Source organism: Prionailurus viverrinus, chromosome C1 (genome assembly GCF_022837055.1).
Source record: "Prionailurus viverrinus isolate Anna chromosome C1, UM_Priviv_1.0, whole genome shotgun sequence".
Taxonomy (NCBI): domain Eukaryota; kingdom Metazoa; phylum Chordata; class Mammalia; order Carnivora; family Felidae; genus Prionailurus; species Prionailurus viverrinus.
Window position 1 is genome coordinate 21,455,356 of NC_062568.1, and position 24,117 is coordinate 21,479,472.

The 24,117-nt window shown below is 34.8% G+C and overlaps 1 protein-coding gene and 1 pseudogene across 2 annotated transcripts in view; one reads left to right on the top strand and one right to left on the bottom strand.

The window, feature by feature from the left end:
* KANSL1L (KAT8 regulatory NSL complex subunit 1 like) overlaps window positions 1–24,117 on the top strand; it is a 133,421-nt gene that overhangs the window by 27,109 nt on the left and 82,195 nt on the right. For both annotated transcript variants that reach the window (XM_047868965.1, XM_047868964.1), the window contains exons 3-4: window positions 13,741–13,882; window positions 22,495–22,692. In XM_047868965.1, coding sequence (XP_047724921.1) covers window positions 13,741–13,882; window positions 22,495–22,692 — 340 coding nt within the window. The remainder of the gene's footprint in view (window positions 1–13,740; window positions 13,883–22,494; window positions 22,693–24,117) is intronic.
* On the bottom strand, window positions 10,917–11,354 carry LOC125171834 (60S ribosomal protein L26-like; annotated as a pseudogene).

A 24,117-nucleotide genomic window follows, 5' to 3' on the forward strand; every position in this document is an offset into this window, starting at 1 on the left:
GATATAAAAAGAATTGATTGGGATTTTATTGAATCTGTAGATTGAGTTGGAAAAAGCTGACATATTGACAATATTGAGTCTTTTTTTTTAAAATGTTTATTTAGTATTGAGAGAGAGCAAGTGAGAGAGAGAGAGTGAGTGAGCAGGGGAGGGGCAGAGAGAAAGTGAGAGAGAGAATCCCAAGCAGGCCTCACACTCAGCACAGAGCCTGACACGGGGCTCTATCTCATAATGGTGAGATCAAGACCTGAGCCAATATCAAAAGTCGGCCTCTTAACCGACTGAGCCACCCAGATGCCCCAATAGTGAGTCTTTGAACATGGAATATCTATTTATTTAGCTCTTTGATATCTTTCATCAGAGTTTTGAAATTTTTCTCATATAGATCTTGCACATATTTCATAAGACTTATATCTAAGTATTTTATTTATGGGCATGCTAATGTAAATGGTAATATGTTTTTAAATCAAATTCCACTTATACATTGCTAGTATATAGGAAAGCAGTTGACTTCTGTATATTTACTTTGTATCCTGCAACCTTGCTGTAATTATTAGTTGCAGGGTTTTTTGTGTGTAATTCTTTTGGATTTGTCCTATAGATAATCATGTTACCTATGAACAAAAAGTTTTATTTATTCCTTACAAACCTTTGTATCTGTTATTTCTTTTTCTTATTGCATTAGCTAGGATTTCTGTGATGTTGAAAATGAGAAGTGAGAGCATATATTTCCTTGTTCTTAATCTTAGTGGGAAAATTTCTGGTTTTGCACCATTAAATATAATGTAGCTGTAGGTTTTTGGTAGATTATTAGGTTGAGGAAATTCTCTCTATTCCTAGTTAACTTGAGAGTTTTTCATTTGTATTTGTTTTTAGTATAACAGAGTTTTTATCCTGAATTGGTGTTGAATTTTGTGAAATGCTTTCTGTGTATCTATTGATATAATGATATGATGAATTATATTAATTGATTTTTGAATGTTGAGCTAGGCTTGCATACCTGGCATAAATCCCACTTGGTCATGGTATGTAAGTCTTTTTATACATTGTTGAATTTAATTTGCTAATATTTTGTTGAGGATTTTTGCACCTATCTCCATGAAACAAATGATCTGTAGTTTTCTTATAATGTCTTTGGTTTTGGTATTAGAGTAATGCTGACCCCAAAGAATGAGTTAAGAAGTAGTCCCTCTGCTTCTATCTTTTGAAAGGGATTATAGAGAATTGGTAAAATTTCTTCCTTAAATTTTTGGTAGAATTTACCAGTGAACCCCTTTGGGCCTGGTACTTTCTCTTTTGGAAGGTTATTAATTATTGATTCACTTTCTTTAATAGATATAGACCTATTCAGGTTGTCTATTTTTTTTTTTCCTTTTTTAAAAATTTACATATTTTATTTATATCAAACCCAGGAGTATTTTGTTAAGGTTATCTAGTTAATTAATGTACAGTTTCAAGTGTACAATATTCCATTCAGTAATCAGTGATCATCACAAGTACACTCCTTAATTCCCATCGCCTGTTTAATCCATCACCCCCATCCACCTTCCTGTCTATTTCTTCTTGTATGAGTTTTGTCAAGTTGTGCATTTCAAGGAATTGGCCATTTCACCTAGGTTATCATATTTGTGGACTTAGAATTGTTCATGATATTCCTTTATTATCCTTTGAGTGTCCATAGGATCTGTGGTGATGTCTCCTTTTTCTAATATTAGTAATTTGTGTCATCTCTCTTTTTTTCTAGTTAGTCTGGCTAAAGACTTATTGAGTTTATTGATCTTTTCAAAGAACCATTTTTTGGTTTCATTGATTTTTTTTCAACTTTGTATTTTCAGTTTTATTGATTTTTTTTAGTTTTTATTATTGCTTTTTTCTGGTTACTTTTGGGTTTAATATGCTCTTCTTTTTCTGGGTTCCTGAAGTGGAAGCTTGTATGATTGTTTTTAGATTTTTAAAAAATTTTCCAATAATGCATTTAATGCTATGTATTGTGTAACTTTCTCTTACACTTCCCCATAAGGACTGTTGTCACTGCATCCTACAAATTTTGGTGACTTGTATTTGCATTTTCATTCAGTTTATAGTATTTTAAAATTTATCTTCAGATTTCTTCTTTGTCCCATGCATTAGTTAAAAGTGTGTAATTTAATTTCCAAGTATTTGGAGATTTTTCAGTTAGTTATTTTTTAAATTAATTAATTAATTGAATTTTAGTAATCTCCATACCTGTTGTGTGACTTGAATTCATGACCTTGAGATCAAAAGTTGCATGCTCTTCCAACTGAGCCACCCAGGCACTCCTGTTTGTTATTGATTTCTAATTTAATTCCATTGTGGTCTGAGAGCAGACATTACATGATTTCTATTTTTTTTTTTTCTAACTAAAGTTTGTTTTATGGCCCAGAATGTGGTCTCTTTTATGTCCCTTGGTGTGTGTGTGTATGTGTGTGTGTGTGCATGCGCGTGCACATGTGTTGTGTTTTGAGATTTTATTTTCACGTAATCTCTGCATATTATGTGGGGTTCAAATTTACAACCTGAGATCAAGATTCACGTTCTCTTCCAACTGAGCCAGCCAGGCACCCCTCTTTTATGTTTCTTGTTAACTTGAGAAGAACGTATAATCCGCTGTTGTTAGATGAAGTAGGCTGTCAGTGTCAGTTATGTCTAGTCAATAAATGGTTCAGCTGTATCCTTACTGGTTTTCTGCCTGTTGGATCTGTGCATTTCTGGTAGAGGGAGTTTTATAGTCTTCGACTGTAATAGTGGATTCACCTATTTCTCCTTGCTGTTCTGTCCGTTTTGCCCCAGATAGTTTGATGCTCTTTTTGTTAGCCACATACACATTAAAGATTGTTATCTTCTTGGATGTAGACCCTTTTATTGTACTGTAATTCATGATAACTTCCCTTGCTCTGAAGTCTGCTGTCTGAAATTAACATAGCTACTCCTGCTTTCTTCTGATTAATGTTAGCATACCATAACTTTCTCCATCTCTTTACTTTTAATCTGTATGTGTTTTTATATTTAAAGTTGGTTTCTTATAGATAACATATAGTTGGGTCTTATTTTTTTATGCACTCTGACAATCACTGTCTTTTAATTGGTATAGTTAGACCATTGATGTTTAAAGTTATTATTGATGTAGTAGATTAATACCTACTATATTTGTCACTGTTTTCTATTTGTTGCCCTTGTTGTTTGCTCCTGTTTTTGTCTTCCACATTTTTAATGCCTTTTGTGGTTTTAACCTAAACATATGATTCCACTTTTTTTTTCCTTTCTTAGAATATCAATTATACTTTATTTATTTATTTATTTATTTATTTATTTATTTATTTATTTATATTTTTTTCTTTTTAGAGAGAGCGAGCAAGCAGGGTAGAGGGGCGGGGCGGGGAGGAGAAGAGAGAGACAATCTTAAGCAGTCTCCATGCCCAGTGCACAGCCTTCCATGGGGCTTGATCCCCTGACCCTGGGATGATGACCTGAGACTAAGTCAAGAGTTGGTTGCTCAACTGACTGAGCCATCCAGGTGCCCTCTTTAAAAAACTCTTTTTAGAGGTTACATTTACAGCTAATTCAACTTTGCTCTTAAATAAACCTGCAGGTACCTTATAATGACAAAATAATCCTAATTTTTTCCTCTTTTTTTTTTTTTTGTATCACTTCTGTCATTTATTTCACTTATACATAGCATACATAGGCATATATAAGCATACACACATGCATGGACACATTCATAATCAACTAATTGTTGCTATAATTATTTTGGACCAGATTTGTTACCTGTTAGATCCATTAAGAATAAGAAAAATAAGGGGCGCCTGGATGGCTAAGTTGGTCAAACGTCCAACTTTGGCTCAGGTTATGATCTTGCGGTTGTGAGTTGGGGCCCCGTTTCAGACTCTGTGCTGACAGCTCAGAGTTTGGAGCTTGCCTTGGATTCTGTGTCTCCCTCTTTCTCTGCCCCTCCTCTGCGCACGCTCTCTCTCTCTCTCTCTCTCTCTCTCTCTCTCTCACCTTCAAAAATAAATAAACATTAAAATTTTTTTTAAAAAAAGAATAAGAAAGAAGTTACTATTTTACCTTCACTTATTCTCCAGTGTTCTTTCTCTCTTTATGTAGATCTGTTTCTCACCTATGTGATTTTCCTTCTCTCTAAAAAACTTAACATTAGGCATATAGGGGAATGATGTCAATATAATAAAGGATTTGGTGTGGGTGTTTTTCAAACCACTTAAAACATATTAATGTTTTGGAATGAGCAGGGGCAAACTTTTTCACAATTAAAGAGAGAAAACCTTAATGGTATAAGAAAAATGCTGAAAATTCTGTAAAAGTACCACCCTGCAGTGCAGTAAATTGCTGGTTTATTGGCTTAAAAGTTACTATATATTCCACTATGTTAAAAGATCTGAGGAAATTGCAGGTTGCTTTGCAGAAGTTGCAAAGATCGTTCCCTTGTGTTAAAAATAAATTACTGATGAAGAAGTCTATCTCTAAGTGATATTTTTAATGTTTATTAAACTGGTGTCTATTAGAAGTGATTGTCTTTAAGAACCCACATCAAAAGAAATATGAGCTCCAGGATATGAAGCTTTAAAGGGTGGACTGGCTTATTCTAGTAGATACAAATGCCAGTGGAAAAAACTACACTAATATTTTTATAAGGATTGCTATTTTGTTAGAACTCAGATTTTAAAATTCCATTGATTTTGAGTGGTCTGGCTCCAATTCTATTTTCTCTGTAAGTTCAGATAATTTTATTTTACAGAACATGGGTTATTCAGCAGTAGAAGAAATGCCTATGCCCAATTATAGGTTTGTGGTAGTCCCCTTTTAGAGTAACAAGGGTATTTGATCATTTTTTTCTAATTCTTTTTTAGTGCCCATCATAGTGGCTTGTAGGGCCATCATTAGCCCATTTTTGTGCAAAACAAAAAGGTGCTTCTTCAAGAACTCGGAGCAGATTTAGATTTGTAATTACAGCCTTAAAATGTAGACTTCTTGCTGGATTTAGCACTGCTTGTACTTTCAGCTAGGCCCTTGTGCACTGTAGAGTTTGGACGCCGTGCATGGTGGCTTGGCTTCTTGAACAAAAGAGACATGCGCGTGCGCATACACACACGCACACACACAGTGCTTGTTGAGATGCTGACAGGCATGACTTCACACTATCCATTAGCATATATGTTTTGATTAGTTTAAAAAGTTATTAATTTTCTTATATGTTCTTGGTTGTCAATGTTTGATTTATGCAAGGATTTTAAAAACACAGTTAAGACTATTTAGCAGGCCATTAGCTTTCAAAATTTTTTCTGTATAAGAGAAAGAGGGTTATATTGATAGTATGTATGAATATTCCCTATACTCCTTTTTTCGTTCTCTCTTCCTCTCTTTGGCTGGGAGAAGGGGTGAATAGATGGTAGGGGAACAAACCTAAATTTGCCAGTTTGATATGTGAATTCTTTTAAACTAATACTAAAAATTTCAGTTTAGGTAATTGACACACTGGATTCTGCCAGAGTTCTAGGCGGAATTGCACAATATATTATGATTATTCTTGTTCCCTTTCATTTCTAATGTCTTTTCTAGTTCCAGTCTCAGTTTGTCCTTGGACATCCTAAACCCCACCCCTTAACTTAGTTTATCACCATGCCAAAATTTCCTAGAGTTCACAACTGTTTTCTTTTAAATGTTAGTTTGTTTATTTTGAGAGAGAGATAGAAAGCATGAATAGAGGAAGGGCAGAGAAAGAGGGAGAGAGAGAATCCCAAGCGTGGAGCCCTATGCAGAGCTTGTGAGATCATGACCTGAACCGAAATCAAGAGTCGGTCACTTAACCAACCAAGTCACCCAGGTGCCCCCAGAGCTGTTTTTTTCCTTTATTTTTTTGTTTGCTTGTTTATTTTTCCTGTGTGTATATACAACTAGGTGGTACAGTATTAACGTTGTTAACTTGTATGTCAATGAGGCATAATCTTCTTAAAGATAATAAACATTTTAAATGAGAGCTTGCTAACCTAAATGATTCTTTTTTTTTTTTTTTTTTAAATATTTTTTTTTTTCAACGTTTATTTATTTTTGGGACAGAGAGAGACAGAGCATGAACGGGGGGAGGGGCAGAGAGCGAGGGAGACACAGAATCGGAAACAGGCTCCAGGCTCCGAGCCATCAGCCCAGAGCCCGACGCGGGGCTCGAACTCACGGACCGCGAGATCGTGACCTGGCTGAAGTCGGACGCTCAAGCGACTGCGCCACCCAGGCGCCCCCCTAAATGATTCTTAAAAGCATAAAGTAATTTTGAGGGAGGGGTGCGTTGGTTAAGTTATATGCTAAGGTGTCATAAACAGCAAGACGACCTCAATATGAATGTGTAGAATCTATTTTTCTCTCATTTCATAGTCAAGAATTAGGTATGTGGTATGTTTCACGGGGTTTTGCCAGGGACCTGTTGGCTTTGCCAGCCTCTAGGATGCTGCCCTTGCTTGCATTGTTGAAACTTACTCACCAGTTGCTCATCTGATTTTCACACACAATCATTTTTTAATGTCAAGTAATGCATTGATTTGGCTCAAATCTGATTGTTAGGGACTTAATGACATACACCTAACTGCAAGTAAGACTGGGAAATATATAGTACCTTGCTGAGCTACCATGAGCTCAGCTAAAACTGAAAGGGTTCTATTATCAAAAAAGAGGAGAATAGGTGTTGAGAGAAAATAAGCAGTCTGTTTAGTTTGCCTCTTTGGCCACCCAAATATCCATATACTCCCTTCTCATAGAGAAAACCTCCACTCCTCAGGATGACAATTCAGAGTCACTTTCAATAGGTGGAGTAGTGTCTTTTCAGTCAGGTATAGATTTGATTCCTTATGATGTGGTGACCTATAAATAGACAATTTTCTAACCCTCTTACACTCTTGTTTGTTTTATGTATGTAGTAATAGAGACAGGAAAGCTACAATAAAAACTCCTGGGTAAAGAAAATGAGATACACATGATAGGTTCTTACAATAATTAATAAGACATCTTGCTCTAGAAGTATAACAAGGTCTTGGTAGAATCCTAATTTTCCTTTCTGAGAGAAGCTTCTTTGTCCTTTGTCTCTCATAGTCTCTTGCCTTTGCTTTTTGGGACTTACTCCTTATCCATTATCCTTTGTGTCTATATCTGCAGTTAATGTTGGAGAGCGTACCTTTAAGTGGAGGCTGTACTGCATTCCCACTTTGCTTCTTGTCGGTGCAAGTTTGGGTTTCTCAGGTAGAGGATGTTTTATGGTACTAGAGTTTCCTCAAAAGGGTGAATTTCCATTCTGTTTGCCTCTAGTCAGTTAAATGTGAAAATATCACAACCAAAGATTTCATTTGTTCATAGTTGTTGAGCCTATAGACTAATCAATTTATTAGTTATTTTTCTCAGGCCATCCAACTCTCCCTCAATTCAGTGACTACTACCTTGAGGCCACCTGCAACAGTACATTTGGGTAGGAATTAATCTAATTTTTGCTCCTAGGTTCATTCTTATTGTGTGGCTTAGAACTCTTAAGAGAGATTCTTGGAGTATATTTTTTTGTTGTCAGTTGTGGAAAAGCAGGTAGTTGGCTTTTGTATTTCTTTAGGGCCCTGTATTATGGATTAGTTAAAATTTCATTTATTACCTTTATTTATGTGTTCCTAGTTGCCAATATTTGATGTTATGCAAGGGATTTTAAAACATAAATATACCATTTCCTTTCCCATTTGGTAGGTTGCCTTTTTGGTTTTGTTGATGATTTCCTTTGTTATGCAAAAGTTTTTAGTTTGATGTAGTCCCAATACTCTATATTTGCTTTTGTCACCCTTGCCTGAGGAGACATATCCAGAAAAACGTTGTTAAGATAAGTAACCAAGAAATGTTTTCTTCTAGGAGTTTTATGAATTCCAGTCTTACATTTAGGATTTTTTTATTCCATTTTGAGTTTTTTTGTGTGTAAGGTATAAGAAAATGGTTCAGTTTCATTCTATTGCCTGTAGCTGTCTAGTTTCCCCAATAGCATTTATTGAAGAGACTATCTTTTACTGATAGTATTTTCTTTCCTCTGTTGTCATAGATTAATTGATCATATAAGCATGGGTTTATTTATGAACTCTATTTTGTTCTGTTGATCTATGTGTCTGTTTTTGTGCCAGAACCGTACTGTTGTGCTCTCTGTAGCTTTGTAGTATAGCTTGAAATCTGGGATTGTGATCCTCCAGCCTTGTTCTTTGTTTTCAGGATTACCCATTTCCTATTTTTGTGAATAGTTTTATTGGAACACCATCACACCCATTAATTTATGGCTGCTCATATGCTATAATGGCAGAGTTGTCTCCCTCCTTACAGAAAATGTTTGCAAAACCCTGGTCTGAAGGAATCAAATTCCAGGGAAAGATAAACTCTTCCTGGGTGAGCAAATACCAGTAGAGAAGTTTGGCCTAATTTAATGTATTTTTCCCAGGACAAACCTTATTTTTCTTAGGACTGTAATTTTTCACAATTGGATCTTCTTTTCTAATTTTTTATCCTAGTTTTTTATCATTGTTATCAGTAAGGTAACAAAATCTTTATGTTAAAACAGAAGTAATATAAGTCTCTCTTTAATCTTGGTATTTTAAGATGTAATATTAGAAAGCTCTGTCTTATTCTGGGAACTACACTTCAAGATCAAAACAGGGATGTAGGTTCATGATGTCGACAAGAAGTTAGTATCAAGAGAAATTGTACTCAAAACCACTTGATCTAAATAGCTTGCATTTTTTTTTTCCTGCAAGTTAAGTGGTGACTGCAAATAAGCAAGGTTGGGTACTGAAGGAATATGCTACCTTCCTGGGGAATGACTAGTCTCACTCCTCTGGTGGTTTCCACTCACAGATGTCTTTGCCTTGATTTTCACTGGAAGTAGGAACCCCACCTTATCATCAGCATGTGGTGGTCTGTGATTTGTTCAACTCAATGCAGGGAGTCAGGGTTCTTAGTGGTCTGGCAGGCCAGGTTTATATGCTGACTGGGAAGAGAGGATACTCGGTATACACATATTCTTCCTGGTTTGTTGTTGTATCAGCTATGTTGTCAGTACTTACGTTCTAAGTTTTATTAGCTGTTAAATCATTGGTCATGTAAGTTGTTTACATAAGACATGTCTTGATTTTGAGATATAACAGGTGTTAATATACTTTGAGTGAAATAGCCATGTGCTTATCTGTAACATGTTTACAACCATAATTATTTTTTAGATATGTTTTTAAACAAGGGAACATTTTTGGTGGTAAAGCTTTTTTGTCATTTTTAACCATACCAAACAGATTTTATTAGGTCCTATTAAAATATAGGATAAGGTGTCTGTCTCTTTCCAAAATGTGCATCTAAACCCATGGATCTCTGTATTATTTCAATGTGGTTATATGTGATCAGCCATCATGTAAGCTGATAATCTCATACTTAATTCTAGTTCAGTTGAAATTTGCCATAAATCATATCCCATTTTGACTACTGGCATAAACTTTTGGATAAATTATTGTTTTTTTTATCCTATAAAATTGGATTGACTTTCCAAAAAAAAAAAAGGATAAGGTATCTTTTATAGAAAATTCATTTCATGTATTACAAGTCCCAGGATTATTTAGTTTACGTAAATTTGATCTGATATTACTATTTTTTGTGTTAATATAATTTAATATAGTGTGTGAACATAAACATAATTTTTAATGTTTATTTATTTACTTATTTATTTATTTTTGACCCACTACCCCCAATGTTTATTTATTTTTGAGAGAGAGAGAGAGCATACACAAGTTGGGGGGAAGGGCAGAGAGAAAGAGAGGGGCAGAGTATCCGAAGCATACTCTGTGCTGACAGCAGACAGCTCAGTGTGGGGCTCGAACTGATGAACTGACCTGACCACCATGATGAACTGATGACCATGACCTGAGCTGAAGTCAGACACTTAACTGACTGAGCCGCCCAGGTGCCCCAAACATAATTTTTATAAACAACTTCCCTATCAGAATATTTTTACTAGAAGTACAATAACATGAACTCCACCCATATTTTTTTTCTTTTTTAGCTAATCGTGAGTTTGACAACCAAACAAAATTGTGTGTTATAGGGAAATTTTCAACTGGAACTAAATTTAATGAAGGAATATTTAAGATCGTCTTTGATTTCCCCATGCTTATTCCCAAACCATACTCTGCAAGTCCTTTCAGCTTTAAAATGAACCTTGAACCCATCCTCTTATCTTCATCTCTTCTTTATCTTCCATTCCCTTATTGGTTCATGCCATTTTCATTTTTTATTCAGTGTTTTAGTCAGAATAGGCTCTCAAGTAACGAATTAACCTTCTAATCTCAGTAGTTTAAACACAGCCAAGGTTTACTGTGGCGTGCATAAAATCTAATGTGGTTTGGGTTGTGATCCCCAACCAACACATCTTGTAGCTATACTGTCTGCAGTAGTGGCTTTGAAGGTTGTCTGGTGGACTGGAAATGACAATATCACTTTTGCCCACAGCCCATTGGTCAAAGCTAGTTACATGGATCCAACCTAAGTGAAATACATAAAGATCACAATTATCTGTACCACACACAGTTTACTATAGTTGTATCTAATTGATTTCCTTATTACCTTTCATATCCCACTATCATGCTTTCTCTACCTAGTAGCCAGAGTGCTTAGGGAAAAAATTTTTTTGTTACTGCCTTGCTAATAACTTCCTTTTTTCATAAAATCCAACACTTTACGATTACCTGTACAAGTGCTACATGCCATGGCCCTTGCTTTTCTCACTAATTTTATGATTGGCAGTTAGTATTATTATCTATGAATAATAGATATTCGTATCTATTTTTTTTTCATTTTAACAGTTTTTATTTAAAGTTGTATATAAGATTACTTTATTCCTGTATCTTCTCAGTTGCTTCTTCCTTCTAATTTGCCATTTTCCTTTCCTACTTGGCGAGACTTGGCTTTATGTTCAAGGATCTTTTTGTGATCTTTGTCCACTTTTAGTCTACTGATAACCACCTTGCTAGGATGATGCCCACCTGGACAGGTGTGCCGTTTGCCTTCTCTCACTGTACTCATTCAGTGTAGATGATGTATTTCTTCCCATAAACCTGAACTACTTTTTCAATTTCCTGACCTTTGTAGTGTCCTCACACATCCTGTACTTCATCATCCTTTTGGATGGGCATGGATCGAAACTTGTACTTCTGTCTCAGCTCTTTGGAGAGAAGGGAAGACATAATCTTCCTGTGAATGTGGGAAGATGCATTGAAATGCCTTTTGCGATTTTTGCTTCTGTCGGAAGTCACAAAGGGGTTGAACTTCATTTTGGCTGCTGGTGCTTCAGCAATGGCTGCAAAAGGGAAGAGCTAATATTATATATTTTTAAATTTATTTATTTAAGTAATCTCTACACTCAATGTGGGGCTCGAACTCACGACCCAAGATCAAGCGTCGCATGCTCCTCCAACTGAACAAGCCAGGTGCCTCTATATAAATATTATTTTGAATAGACATTCTCTTTTATTGTTTTCGTAATTATGAAAATATGATTTAAAAGGGTGTCATTTACAGAAGCAGAATAATGACTACAAACTGCATAAATAATGATACCAAGAGAATTCCTAACTTATATGAAGGTCTCCTCAATCATATTGTATGCAGTTGGAATCTTAACAAAAATAGCTCTTTAGGAACATTAATTTAATGTAAAATCCTGTTATAATAAATATATTCTATATAGTAAAGTTGTAATGATTGTATTGTTTCTCTGACAACAAATGATAATTTATTTTTAAGTTATTTATTGTTTTTAGCTTATTTATTTATTTTGAGAGAGACTGAGAATGAGCGGAGAAGGGACAGAGAGAGACAGAGAGACAGAATCCCAAGCAGGCTCTGCATTATTAGCACAGAGCCCAGTACAGGGCTCAAACTCATCAACTGTAAGATTGTAACCTGAGCCAAAACCAACAGTCAGATGCTTAACTGACTGAGCCATCCAGCTGCCCCTCTTTTTAAGTTTTTATTTAAATTCCAGTTAGTTACCATACAGTGTAATATTAGTTTCAGATATACAGTTTAGTGATTTAGCACTTACATATGACACACTCATCACAACAAATGATCTTTTATTTGCTTCATTTTATTTTTATTATTTTTAAAGACTTTAATCTCCACACCCAACATGGGGCTCAAACTCACAACCCTGAGATCAAAAATAGCACACTTTACCAACCAAGCCAGCCAGGCACCTCAACAAATGATCTTTAAAAGAAATATTTACTCTGGTTAAAGTGTGTATGGAAGACATTCAATTCAATTATGGTTAAATATGTAAAAATTAATAAACTTTATTTTTTTAGAGCAGTTTTAGGTTCACAGAAAATTTGAGCAGAAAATGCAGAGAGTTCCCATATACCCCCATCCCTACACTGATAGAACCTCCCCCACTATCAATACACGGCAAACCAGCGTAGTTCATTTGTAACAGTCTGTGAATGTACATGAACAAATTGTTATCAGTTAGTTCTTTACTTTATGTTAGGATTCACTCTTGGTGTTGTATATTCTACGAGTTTTGACTGTAAATGGAATTTTTAAGCAATTTTCATAAAGTTTGTATTCTGCCATTATTTATTGCTTTTCATTTGTATCTTCAATTTCTGTCATGTTTTCCTTTGCAGTCTGAAGCTCCTAATTAGTCTAATCCCAAATAATTGTTTTCTAGTTGGAATATTTTCATAAAGACAATTAACTGTAATCTCACAAACTATCGGTTAGGGCAGTGCCCTTGCTCAAAGGTAGAGGAGCTAGGGTTCAACCCTTATTTTCAAATATGCCTGAAAGAAAGTCTTTATGTAATTTTTTTAAAAAAAATGTTCATATATTTATTTTTGAGAGACAGGGAGTAGGGGAGGGGCAGAGAGAGAAGAGAGAATTCCAAGCAGACTCTACACTGCCAGCTTAGAGCCTGACGTGGGACTCAAACTCACATAGTGAGATCATGACGTGAGCTGAAACCCAAGAGTTAGACGCTTAACTGACTGAGTCACCCAGACGCCCCTTTTATATAAATTCCTTATTATCTTTGGTCTCTGAATCCTGAGAATCAGGTTTTAACACACTGTTAACCTTAATAAACATCCCAGGACTTATGTATTTGGTAGGCTTATTTGAAATGTAGGGCATATTTTTGGTATTTTTTGACAATATATTTAAATTGAGTTTAGGTATTTAGCTAACAATGACCACTGTTTTAGTGAATGAAAATTGCATATAATAAAATTGCTGTGGTTTGTTACATTTGTTACATAGATTTAGATCTAGCACAGTTCAAATGACTGTACTTCTAGTACTTCTGTTTACATATAAAAGCTTCATGTAAGTTTTTATGTGTTATTAGTATCATTCCTGTTTCCTTTCCTTTGCTGGCCCACTCCTGTTTCAGCCCTTGTGCATTAATAAAGTATTAAGTAACAGAAGAGATGATCTTATTACTGGGTATGTAATAATAAAAGCAAGCATTTGTTGGGATAGAAAGATAAGGAAGTTAAAGCTTTTTCTTTGATAAGTTGATATGTGATTCTTGCATGTAATTAGATGTTTTATAAAGGAATTGGGGATTATATGACAGAAGTCCAGGAATTTATTTAGTCTGTGAAAATTTGATTGCCTTTGTGCCTTGACTAACAGTGTTTGTCTTATTCACAGTAACTGTAGTACTGAATGGAAGTGGCTTGTAGACAGAGCAAGAGTTGGCAGCCGATGGACATGGCTTCAAGCCCAGATTTCAGAGCTAGAATACAAAATCCAACAGCTAACAGATGTTCACAGGCAGATTCGTGCCTCCAAGGTATTGTCTGTATTCTTGTATTTTTAAAAATATTATTACTGTTTTAGTTTCTCATCTCTCCACACAAAGTAATTATTATAAGACTTTATAAAAATGTAGTTAATATTAACATTTTTGATATGTCAGTTGCTATAAGTTGAAGCTATCACTATCATGCCTTTTTATTTATCGCGATGAGCAGTTCAGCTACTTGAGATACTTTTCAGTTGAGGTGCTAATAGTCCTTCCTGATCCCATTCTCTTTCCCCATGCCACTGTAGCCAATATTTTGACTCCAACATGTTTTGATATTTATTATTTTTATGTATGTTTTTATATTATTGGCACATAGATGTCTGTGTCTACAACTACTATTTTCCATGTTTTTTAAATTATTTATTTATTTAGAAAAAATTTTGTTTATGAGAGAGAGAGAGAAAAAAAAAACACAAGCTGGGGTGGGGGGCAGAGAGAGAGAAAGGGAGACACAGAATCCGAAGCAGGCTCCAGGCTCCAAGCTGTCAGCACACAGCCTGATGCGGGGCTCTAACTCATGAACCATGGTATCATGACCTGAGCCGAAGTCAGATGCTTAACCACCTGAGCCACCCAGGCACCCCAAGTTTTCTGTTTTTAAAGTCCATATAAATGATATATATACTACAAACTCTTTTGTGACCTGCTTGTTTTTGCTCAGCATAAATTTTACATTTTATAGATCCTGCATGTTATTTAATTGTATGAATGCGATGGAATTGTATGAGTACAATGGAATGTTTTATCTCTTCTCCTGTTTTCTATTGATAGACATATACATTGTTTAGTTTTATGCCAGTAAAAACAATACTGTAATGACTGTCTTCTGTGTGTTTTTTTGTGAACAAAAAAGAGTTCTTGGTATATGCCTAAAAGTGGAAATGCTGGATCTTAGGCCTGGCTATCTTCAGCTTTCCTGTACTTACTGATGTGATTGGGTAATGAATTTTCCCAATGGCAGTGCATGAGACCTCATATTTCTTCACATCCTTGCCAACATTTCATAATTTTTAACCTCTTAATTTTTCCAGTGTAATGAGTATGAAATATTATTTTATTACTGTTTTAATCTAACTGTTCTTTAGTATAGAGATTTGGACCTCAGTGTAATTGACCATCAAATGTTTTTTGTCTAAGAATTAACTTATTGTTTGCATTCACTCTTTTTTTGGGGGGAGGGTGGTTGGTAGAGGTATGTGTTTGTGAATTATTTTTAAATTTTGGAGACTAATGTGGTCAATTATGAATATTACACATCTCTCATGTTGTGGTTTTTTTTCCAATTTTAATATATATATAATAGAAAAGAATGCATGTTCTTTGTGTGTTCATTATAGAATTCTTTGTTAATTTGTTGACTTTATATATCTGCCATATCTTTATACCTCTATATCTTTCCATTAATGATACAGATTTGTTAAAATTTCTCATTGTGAATTCTTCAGTTTCTTCTGGTAATTGTTAGTTTTTGCCTCTTACATTTTGAAGTAATGCTGCTTGGTAGATACAAATTTTTGATAATTCTAGGTGTTTCTTTTTATAAACTATAAATAGCTAGATTTAAAAAATTGACTCTGGGGTGCCTGGGTGGCTCAGTGGGTTAAGTGGCCAACTTTGCTTCAGGTCATGTTCTCATGGTTTGTTAGTTTGAGCCCCACGTTGGGCTCTGTGCTGATAGCTCGGATTCTGTGTCTCCCTCTCTCTCTGCCCCTCTCCAGCTCATACTCTATCTGTCTCTCTCAAAAATAAATAAATGTTAAAATTTTTTTTTAAAAAACCGACTCTGATTGGTTTTTATTTTTTATTTGCCCTTATTCTCCTCTCTTTGTATTTATATCTTGTTTTCTTTCTTTTTTTTTTTTAAGTGTATTTATTTATATTGAGAGAGAGAGAGTTCATGAGAGCACATGTGCCAGCAGGGGAAGGGCAGAGAGAGAGGGAAAGAGACAATCCTAAGCAGGCTCCACACTGTCAGCTGTCAGCACAGAGCCTGACTAGGAGCTTGAACCCATGAACCGTGAGATCCTGACCTAAGCTAAAATCAAGAGTTGGGCTCTCAACTCACTCAGCCACCCAGGTTCAAGACACCCTATATCTTGTTTTTTCACCTTTTTGGATTGGTAGAATTTGCTTCATTCCTTTCTTTTCCCTATGCTGGTTTAAAAGCTATTCAGTACAGGTTTATTCTTTGTTATTACTCCCAATTTTTAACATACTTAACTATAATCCTAACAATGACTAAAAGTACTCAGTATTTCATATTTTTACTTAAAACATGGATTCTAATGTTATTTAACTACTCATTGCATATGTCTACTCAATGTAGTTGCTTTTTTACGGTCGGTAATTAATTCTGTTTCTAACTAATTTTATTAAAAATGTGCTTACTTTTGTGTTCTCCCTATAAAGCTAGTTTACAGATTAAGCTGCTGTAGCAAAGAAACTGAGAAATATCGCAGCTTTATGCAATACATAACACTTCATAACCGAGGGAGTGAATACAGGCTGTGGTCTTTTCTGTCTTGCTGCTCTGCTATCCTCTAGAGTAGTGGTGATGGCACTATTAAACAGGGTTGTGGTCACCTCCTCATTCTGGCCCTTGGGAAGTGAGAAGAGGAGTGCAGCATTGTTTGTTTTCAAGTTGGAGGTGACTTGGAAATTGCACTACTTTGTCCCACATTCATTGGCCTAGATTTAGGCACATGGCTGCAGCTAGATATGTAGCAGGGAAAGGTGAACAGTACAGCCTTACAATGAGAAGTTGTAGGCATAGCTAAAAATCCAGTAGGTATGGAGTTTGGTTCTAAAAAGAAGAGGAAAATGGATATAGATTGTTGTAGTCTCTGCTACATTCCCTTTTCTCTCGGTTTACATTTTGCTGAAATACATTCTTTAGTGGCTTCTATCTCAAAGTACCTTCATTTTACCCTCACTCGTCAATGATACTTCAGGTTGATATAAAATTCTAATATGATGGTTCTTTTCCCTTCGTCCTTTAAAGATCCTATTTCACTGTTTTCTGCTGAGCAGTCTATCTGGTAACTTAAAAGCTGTTTTTGTATATTTGATGGTCTACATGTTTTTACCAATAGGTGTCTAATTATGGATTTATTTCTATTTTATCTGTTCTCAGAAGACACATTTTTAGCAATTCACTGAATTTTGACAAATAGGTAGTTGCATAACCATCACCATTCTCTCTTCCCCCATTAGTTATTGGAGAAAAGTGCTTGTTTTATAGGAAAATTGATAAAAGTAAGCTTTCTCACACATTGACTTTAAAGTTCTATCAGATAACTCATGTTGAGATGTCCTGAAAGACTTGGAAATATGAGTTATTGGAAAAGGCAAGTTTATAGGAAGATACAGATTTGGAGTTACTTTAGTAGAAATGGCAGTTAAAGCTATGTTATTGTATCAATTTTTACTTTGTTATTTTTTTAAAAATTTATTTTTAACTTATTTTTTAATGTTTATTTATGAGAGAGAGAGAGAGAGCGCAAGAACAAGAGGGGTAGGGGTGGTGGGGGGGGTGGGGGGGAGGAGCCGAAGCAGGCTCTACATTGACAGCAGAAAGCCTGATGTGGGGCTTGAACTCATGCACCGTGAGAGCATGAGCTGAGCTGAAGTTGGATGCTTAACTGACTGAGTCACCCAGGCGCCCCTGTATCAGTTTTTAAATAAAATTCATTCATCTCTCCATCCTGTCTTATCTTCTGCCTTCCCTCTGCCTTTCCTTCATTCTTTCCCATCTTTGCTTTCACGTATACTTATTAGCGTAATGTGTGCTTAAGGTACACAGTGAAGAACAAAACGCACAGAGTTCTTAAATTTTTAGGGTTTAGGTCAAATGGGGGTGAAATTACACAAATGATTACACATATAAATGTTATTTTAATTCCAACCAAAATTTTTCCCCCAAAATTACAGGCTTTTGCTTGGAACTCAAAGTATATTTTTCCATTGAAATAATAATATGAGGAGTTCTTATACAATCCCATCAAGTACTATTTAATTTAAATATTGCTAAATATCTCTTTGTAGCTTTGTTTTTATGGGAAACTGTATTCTACATAGTGAAACTGTGGACATTATGGAGATAATATTGTAAGGTTGATGGTTTTTGGTCTGAAAAGAAAAAGCTGAGAAGGAAAGGAATCAGAGCTCTTAACGACATGTTTACTCATATGGTTAGCCCAACGGTACCAAGAGTCTGTATGTAAATAAAGATTAGTAAGTTTTAGGTACTATTGTGAGTTTACATTCTGGTAGGGGAGAGAGACCATGTAAATAATTAATTGCAATATAAAGTAATATGTGCACTGATACAGGTTTTTAATAAGATATAGAAGTGCCATAGAGAGAATGCATAACTCTTATTTAGGGGTTAGCAGGTCAGAGAAAACATCAGCAAAGAGATGATGCCTCAGTATGGTTTTGGAGGATAAATAGTTTGCTTGAACCAATGGAACTGGAAAAGGGCATTCCTTGAAGGTCTGATGGCATGAAACAACATGATATGTTTTGGAATTTACAAAGTAGAATGAAAATTCAAAGGAGCAGAAAGTATGAGTTGTGCAAGGGTGGGAGAGGAAACTAGGAATGAATGAATGAATGTTATTGAATTCCTTGCATAATTTGTCGATTGTCTGTAGGAAGGTGAATAGGAGGATAGACTTTAAACCCTTAGGCTTACCTGTTCTCTCTGTTGGATTTGGGAGAATTTTGTTCAAGAATAGTTTCCTGATGGAAGTCGTTACTGTTTCTTAACTGTCTTCACCAAAACCTTCAGTAATTTCCCAATTCTTTCAGATTACCAGATAATTTATCCTTTCTGATCATTTTCTTTAAAGGAGATAATATCACAGGTATTTTTATAGTAAATAGAGTTCTTCGAACAAGTCAAGTTTAAACCGATTAGGAAATTTCCAAGAAAATAGATTCCTAGTAAAATTGATTACTAAGTTTCATACTTGAATCTACATAGTCTGGTTCAGTGGTGTTTTAATGTTTTGTGTGTTCTAAACAGTGCTATATACTTGTTTAAACATTTTTAAATTTTGATTATGTCATCTATTGGGATAAATTATTTTTAGGAAAGAAATCTAAACTTCCCACTAATAATTTATATTTTTCTTAGTTCAGGCTAGATGTGTATCTGGCCCTTTGTTTTCTTAAGGATCACGTTATGTTTACTTTATGGAAAAGTCACTACAATATTTCTTTTAATAGTTTCTTCTTACATTTCTTGGAAATCAAGGTGTGTAGTTGCTTATTTATGTGTAGTGTAGTTAAATTATTATACTGAATAGAGAAAACTGCACTTTCTTTGCTCTTCTGGCTTCTTGAATTACTGTAATTAAAAAATTGAGAAGCATGTGGCTAAGTTATCTTGAAGAAACTTTCTATTTAACTTACCTTGAAAGTGAAAAAAAATCCTTTCTTAGTTAAATTAGAGATAAAGGGAGGGGAAAGAGATCTAGAGATGTTCTTTTGTAAATATCCTGTTTAAACAGGTCAGGAAACACTGAGATCTACTAGTAGATCTAAACATTTTAGGTCTTTTTTTTTTTTTTTTTTTTTTTTTAACTTATTTTTGAGACAGAGAGACAGAGCATGAACGGGGGAGGGTCAGAGAAAGGGAGACACAGAATCTGAAACAGGCTCCAGGCTCTGAGCTGTCAGTACAGAGCCCGACACGGGCCTTGAACTCACGGACTGCAAGATCACCACCTGAGCCAAAGTTGGACGCCCAACTGACTGAGCCACCCAGGCGCCCCACATTTTAGGTCTTTAAGCTGCCATTTGCCTCTTCTTTGACACACTGGGGGTAGTCTAACTTTTGCTAAATTTTTAGAAAGAAGAAAAAGCACATGTTAGCAACATTCCTTCCTTGTTCATCCAACACTTTGTCAACACATTACAACTTCTGTGTTTCTCCTTTTCTTTGCTTCAGCTTTCACTAAGACAGTAGCTTCTCATCACTTTCAGAAAAAAATTAAAATAGTTTTTCTTGGTTGAGAAGTTGGTTAGCCTCTATTAAATGTTTTCTCTTTTAGATTTCGTTTGTTATCTATATTTTACATTGTAATTTTGTGTATTTAAACTTTTTCATTTAAATTTTTTTAAAATCTTAGCTTTCATGACTTTATATAAATACTGATGATGATGTTGAAGCAATTAATTATTTTTTCACTAAACCTAGTTGCTGGGTAAGGATCTCTTCAAGTGTTCATATCAGGAATAGTTGTCTTCTGGTTAGGTTGACTTGCTTTCATCTTATGCTAGAGTTTTCATAGGTCTCAGTCATTGCAACTCATCCCACTAAAACATTTCATATCTTTGTTATTTACCTTGTTTTCTCTATGATTAGACTATTCTTTTTCTGAGTTTTTTAAAAAATTCAGCTTTATTCAGGTATGATTGACAAATAAAATTTTAAGATATTTAAGTGTACATCATGGTGACCCAACACACCTGTATTCTTTTCCTGATTTTTAAGAACTGAAACTATCTCTGTAGTGTCTTCAAAGGATATAATCTTCTTCCCTTTTTACTCTATTCTCAGCCATTGTGAGAGTTTTGTCCAGGGCAACAGTTTAAGGGGGAAGACAATAGATTATGACCTTATTACAGATGTCTTCCTGGTTGAATTTTTAAAATATTACTTTTCATTGAACTAATTGTAGCAAGTTTCCTACTTCTAAATAGGTAGTATTCTAAAGGTTCAAAAATTGATCTTTTGAAATTCAGGATCAGTTTTTCCATATGTACAAGATTATTAGTAAGGGTTATGAAAACAGGCTAATTCACAGCAGCCTGGCTCATAAAATAATCAAACCAAGGGGAATTATAGCTACATTGATATGATGAAAATTTGTATTTGTTTTACAAGCAGATACTGTTGAAAAATCTGGTGAGACGCTTTTACAAATTTTGAATGACATTTCAGATACTTTCAGTCAAGAGCTTTTGAGATTGATGATCCTCTATCAAGTCTACTTTAACTTTAAAAATATCAAATGAAACAAAAATTTTTAAAAAATATATTTCTTCAGATTTCTTGATAGCCATATCTGTGCATTCTAGGACAATAGTTATTGAGATGGGATCAACAACTGGATCTCCTTCTCTTTGTAAAAGTTACTAGCACTGTTGGAAGTGTAGTTTAAAAATAATGATAATAACTTACTTGTTACTTTTACCACACATCAGTGGTAATATATTGCTACAAAATAATAAAATGTATGTTTGATACCATACCTGAATGTGTTCATGTTACAGTGATATATGCTCCAAATTAAGGTGTATATTGAAACTATCCATATATAACATTGTAATTTATAGGCTGTTTCCATCCTATAAATAGCACTTATACATGATATAAGCTGGCCTATACAGTTTTTTTTTTTAATTTCCATCATGAACTACTGTACTTATATTAGTGTTTTAGTTGGCTTTTCATTACAAGAATATTTCAGCCACATAGCCATTTAATACTTATCTGACTAGCCTATTAGGAGCTTATTGGCATTTTGCAAAACAACCACATATGTGTGTGTGTGTTTCTTTGTGTGTGTGTGTATACAACCATTAATATACAAGTATACATATATACAACCATATACACACACATTTATACATTATGTGAAAATATATATTATTCTTTGCAGGGGGGGAAGTGGTAGAAGCGGTAGGGAGGGAAAAAGTTTTACGGTGAGAACTGATTATGAAACTGTTGAGATCATCTCTGTGCATTCTTTTTCCCCTTTCTCTTCTGTCTTCATTGCCATTGAGGGGCCTAAGGGTGAGAGCAGTTGGAGTGAAGAATCTGGGGAATATGGGAGAATATTTAGCAAGCCAGTTGTGAGTAAGTATACGTGTGTGTGTGAATGGTAGGCAGGGAGGACAGAGGCAGCTAGATCCCTACTCTTTCTTCTAGTTTCTTACATTTCAGAAAATACCGCAGCACAGTTGAAAACTTGTGCCTGTATTATTAACTCATCTACCTAGTAAGCACTAGTGTGGCCTCGAGAGTACTTTTTCTCAATAGTGCAGTCCTGCCCTTTGTTGCTTGCTGGCAGCAGCAGAGTTGGAACTCCTTAGAGTGCTCGGAAAGAAGTTAGTACAAAGTCAGAATGTTGTTTGGATGCTTGTAAGTTTGGTACTTTAATTTATGAAGCTGGGAGTACTCAAGTATAAAACTCAAATGGAAATGCTAGCTACCAAAATACTCGAAGACTGTATCAGGAAGTGTTCCAAATTTCAGCGTGAAATATTCACATTCTATGTATAAGCCTTTATTTTAAATGTGTCATGCTTTTTACTGCTAATAACTAAAACCAATAAAAGGAAAAATAATTGCATGTATACAATTTATGACAATATTTCACAAACCTAACCCTTAAGACATACATTTTATTTTAGCTACACATGTTTTAAATCAGCCAAGTTTTTACAGTTAGACTGTACTTTCAAGTGTGCTTTCTGATTTCCAAGCAATAATGAGAAGCATGGTTTCATGTGCATTGTAACATTAAAATTGATTTAGCAGTCAGTTTGTTTTCATTTCAACTCTTTAATTGCTGTTTGCCTAGGGGATAGTGATCCTAGAAGAATGTCAGCTTCCAAAAGACATTCTGAAAAAACAAATACAATTTGCTGACCAAGCGGCTTCATTAAATACGACAGGGAATCCCCAGATTCCCCAAGAGAGTCAAGATCCTTTACCAGAACAAGATTTTGAAATGTCACCAAGTAGTCCTACACTTCTTCTTCGCAACATAGAAAAACAGGTAATGTGAAGTAAGAGTAAGATGGGAGTGGCACGAAATGACTTTTAATCAATTTTATGAACTCTTCAAATAAACCTGTGTGTCTGCTTGGGATCTTGGTTATTAAAGTTTGCCATTTGACATTAAATATAGTTAAAATATTTAGTATGTGACTGGTCTCTCTTATAATGTTGATAGAATTAAGATTATTTACATATTGTATACAAAGTATTAGTACATAGCCATAGGATAACTCATTTATGCAAGGATTGGAAAATCTTTTTTTCTAACAAAATTGCTCATCATTGGACTTTTCTTTCCTGGGGAAAGAGGAGTGATACCACTTAATAGATCTGAATCTGAATAGTTGTTTGATCAATTTATTGATAGAGATTTTTAATGAAAGATATCAGAATATGAGTTCCTTTATTTAAAAAAGGTCATGTAAATAAATGGCAAATTAGCCCCTAACAAATTACTTTGATTCTAAAGCCTTTCCTGATATTTAAATTCTATTATGGTTGACTCTAGAAGTCTAATTATTTTTTCCTGTATCTATCCTTTAAAATCATACCATTTATTTTTATTTAGACATTGGTGGCTTTTGAACAAACCTGACTTTCTAGGAGTTTGTTAACTTGTAGCTGATCTGAATCTGCTGGAATCTACCCAGTTGGGATCACAGCTGCATGATTACCTTGTTCCAGTGGATAATGTGGATTCATGCCTGCCCACATCTAATTTTTCTAAGTTTTTCTGACATATATTGTGAAATAATTTAGTATTAGGTTACTACTATTTTATTTCCGGTAAATCAGGGTATGGTGCAACGCCTCTTCCCCCATATTTGTTGCATTTACAGTTGCCTGGAGTTTTCCTTAATTGCAGAATTGCATAATCAAACTACTTTTATGACTATTTTGTAATTCAGAAAGTTATTTTATAATCATCTGATATTAAATTGGAATGCACTTTACCAGATAGGTGGTGTTTTCAGTAGTGTTGCTTATGTTCCCACTTCACTCTCTTTTCTCTCTCATCCCATAGGATCACTACCCTTTCAGTTTGGCCCTAATTATTTCTCACTCCAGAATAATGTACTTGCTTGGTCAGTCAGGTCTTCTGTTTTTTTGTTTTCGTTTTTATTTTTTTTACCTGTAGTTCATTATTTATCCCTTGAAAAGAGATTCTTTCAATATTTTTTTTTCTCCTTGTTACCACCGATTTGTTTTGTTAGACCTGAGTTATTAATATCAGAATGGGCTAATTTACAGGGTCTAGTGAGAAATGAAATCACATAGCTCTTTGTTAAAAACAATTTTGAAGAGTTTTAAGTCAGTAGCAGCAGGGCATTAAGCAAGCATGGCACCCTTCTGAGTGCAGCCTTGTGTGACTGCTCAGGTTGCTCACCCATGAAGTTGACCCTGGGTATCACATGTTTATTTT